General features: G+C 51.9%; 1 protein-coding gene across 1 annotated transcript in view; it reads left to right on the top strand.

Annotated features, from left to right (window-relative positions):
- Window positions 1-3,319, top strand: part of GAPDHS (glyceraldehyde-3-phosphate dehydrogenase, spermatogenic) — a 15,716-nt gene that overhangs the window by 2,520 nt on the left and 9,877 nt on the right. Inside the window, exon 2 of the mRNA XM_011982241.1 lies at window positions 1,037-1,217. Within this exon, the coding sequence (XP_011837631.1) occupies window positions 1,037-1,217 (181 nt within the window). The remainder of the gene's footprint in view (window positions 1-1,036; window positions 1,218-3,319) is intronic.

Below are 3,319 nucleotides of genomic sequence, written 5' to 3'. Positions count from 1 at the left end.
TTTTGAGACAGTCTTACTCTGTCGCCCAGGCTGGTGTGCAGTGGCACAATCTCGGCTCACTGCAACCTCTGCCTCCCAGGTTCAAGAGATTCTCTTGCCTCAGCCCCGCTAGGAGCTGGGATTACAGTATTTTTAGTAGAGAATGGGTTTCTCTACGTTGGTCAGGCTGGTCTTGAACTCCTGACCTCAAGTGATCCACCCACCTTGGCCTCCCAAAGTGCCAGGATTACAGGTGTGAGCCACCACACCTGGCCACTCTGATGATTCCTATCATTGGAACAGTTTGGGGACCACTGGGCTAAATCAATTATTGGACAAGTTCGGGGAACAATCTCCAAAATACTAATGCATGTCAAACGTTTCCTGGGCTTGGTCATAAGCACTCCATGTATTACCTCATTTAATCCTCACAACAACCCTCTAAGAAAAGTACTATTATCTCACCTTACAGAGGAGGAAACCGAGGCACAGAGAATGTCACCCCAAGCGATCTATGTTGAAAGTACATACCCAGGCCGGGTGCAGTGGCTCACACCTGTAATCCTAGCACGTTGGGAGGCCGAGGCGGGTGGATCACCTAAGGTCAGGAGTTCGAGACCAGCCTGGCCAACATGGTGAAACACCACCTCTACTAAAAATACAAAAATTAGCCAGGCGCCATGGCAGGTGCCTATAATCCCAGCTACTCGGGAGGCTGAGGCAGGAGAATCGCCTGAAGCCAGGAGGCGGAGGTTGCAGTGAGCCGAGATCAGGCCACTGCACTCCAGCCTGGGTGACAGAGCAATACTCCGTCTCAGGAAAAAAAAAAAGAAAACGAAAGTACATACCCAGTGAATTAGAATCTCAGGAAAGAGCCCTTGGGATTGATATTTTAAACAAGTTTATTCTGTAGAGAAAGTGGGTTTGGGAAACACTGGGCTAAATAGTTGGTCACTAGGGGCCAGGAACCAGCAGCAGATTCTGGGCAGCAAAGACAGTTTGTTCTCTTTCACTTTGGTGGTCGCGCAACCCATTTTCCCTCCCTTTCCCCGCATAGTGACCAGACCACCGCCTCCACCTGAGCCCAAGGTTGAAATAGAGCCCCAGCCACAACCAGAGCCCACACCAGTCAGGGAGGAAATAAAGCCGCCGCCGCCACCATCACCACCTCCTCGCCCTGCTACTCCTCCTCCTAAGATGGTGCCTGCGCCCCGGGAGCTGACTGTGGGCATCAATGGGTGAGTCTATTCCAGCCCCTGATCAGTCTGAAGCCTTAGAGTCCAGCCCTTCCTCTGGCTGCTAACTGGGGGCACCTCCACATTGCCCCCCATCAATGCTTTCATTCCGACGACCCTGGAGAAATAGCCTAGAGTAAGGCAGACAGGGCCCCACGCCCAGCCCACATTCTGGTGGGGAAGACAGTAATCAAATAAAGAAACGACATTGTTCAGTAGAGTGTGCTGGGAACAGCGTAGAACCCAGTGGAAAAGTAAGGCTGGAGAGGGCAGCCTTTGCCAGTGATCAGGAAAGGCCTCAGGGAGAAGGTGTCATTGGAGTTGGATCACAGTGATGAGGCGCAGCCAGCTCTCAGGACACCTTGCTGGGGAAGGAGTCTTCCACGCAGCGGGACAAGCAATGATTCTGGGGCATAGGCAAGTTCCGTGTGTTCAGGGGCAGCCAGGAAGTCACAGTGGCTCGTGTCCACCAAGCAAAGGGAAAAAGAGGGAGGCCGGTGGGAAGCCCAGCGGGGGGCTGCTACACCACGGTGAGGAATGTGGATCTTGTTTTACTAATGGACAGTCGTGGATGTTTTCATGCCAAGAGATGTAATCTGTCTTGAAGCTTTAGAAGATCCATCCAGGCTCACACCTGTAAACCCAGCACTTTGGGAGGCCGAGGCAGGAGAATCCTTTGAGACTAGGAGTTTGAGACCAGGTGTTTGAGGCCAGCGTGGGCAACATAGCGAGACCCTGTTTCTACAAAAAAAATATTTTTAATTGTTTAATGAAAAAATAAAAGATCTATCCAGCTACAAGGTTAAGAATAGGGGTTAGGAGCCAGGCACGGTAGCTCAGGCCTGTAATCCCAGCACTTTGGGAGGCTAAGGCGGGTCTATCAACTTTAGGTCAGGAGTTCGAGACCAGCCTGGCCAACATGGCGAAATCCCGTCTCTATAAAAAATATAGGCCGGGCGCGGTGGCTCACGCCGGTAATCCCAGCACTCTGGGAGGCCGAGGCTGGCGGATCACAAGGTCAGGAGATCAAGACCATGGTGAAACCCCGTCTCTACTAAAAATACAAAAAATGAGCCGGGCGCGTTGGCGGGCACCTGTAGTCCCAGCTACTCGGGAGGCTGAGGCAGGAGAATGGCGTGAACCCAGGAGGCGGAGCTTTCAGTGAGCCAGGATCGCGCCACTGCACTCCAGCTTGGGCGACAGAGTGAGACTCCGTCTCAAAAAAAAAAAAACAAAAAAAAAACCAAAGTTAGCTGAGAGTGATAGTGCGTGCCCGTAGTACCAGCTACTCAGGAGGCTGAGGCAGGAGAATCACTTGAACCCAGGAGGCAGAGGTTGCAATAAGCCCAGATAGCACCACTGCACTCCAGCCCTGTCTCTTATACACATCTAGATGTGTATAAGAGACAGCCACAGGGGAGCAGGTCTGTGTGGACTGAGCCAGGCTTGACTTACCAGCTTGAAACTCTCTGCCACCAGATCCCGAGTCTCCACTTCTCCCCTCTTCTCAAGCCCTCCTCTGTAGCTCAGGTGGCTGCTACCACCAGGTGCAGGTGTTTGTAAATGCAGTCTGGGAGTGGGAGTGTGTGTGGAGAGGTGGGAGCCAATGCGAGCTTCCATGGGCTTCACAGAGTATGATACACGGCACTCTCTAAGCTTGCCTGGGGATAAGAAATGCCTGGAGTGCTTATTTTATTTATTTATTTGTGTGTGTGAGACAGAGTTTCACTCTTGTTGCCCAGGATGGAGTGCAATGGTGCAATCTCGGCTCACCGCAACCTCCTACTCCCGGGTTCAAGCGATTCTCCTGCCTCAGCCTCCTGAGTAGCTGGGATTACAGGCATGCGCCACCACACCTGGCTAAATTTTTTTGTATTTTTAGAAGAGACAGGGTTTCTCCATGTTGGTCAGGCTGGTCTCGAACTCCTGATCTCAGGTGATCCACCCACCTCGGCCTCCCAAAGTGCTGGGATTACAGGTGTGAGCCACTGCTCCTGGCCTGGAGTGCTTATTAAAAACAGGATTTCTGGGCCTCCATACAGACCTACGGAGTCCGATTTTTCTAGGAAGAGCCCTCCTCAGGTGATTTTTTTTTTTTTTTTTTT

Source organism: Mandrillus leucophaeus, unplaced genomic scaffold (assembly GCF_000951045.1).
Source record: "Mandrillus leucophaeus isolate KB7577 unplaced genomic scaffold, Mleu.le_1.0 Scaffold238, whole genome shotgun sequence".
NCBI classification, from domain to species: domain Eukaryota; kingdom Metazoa; phylum Chordata; class Mammalia; order Primates; family Cercopithecidae; genus Mandrillus; species Mandrillus leucophaeus.
The sequence above is the reverse complement of the archived record's forward strand: the minus strand, read 5'-3'. Positions and strand labels throughout refer to the sequence as shown.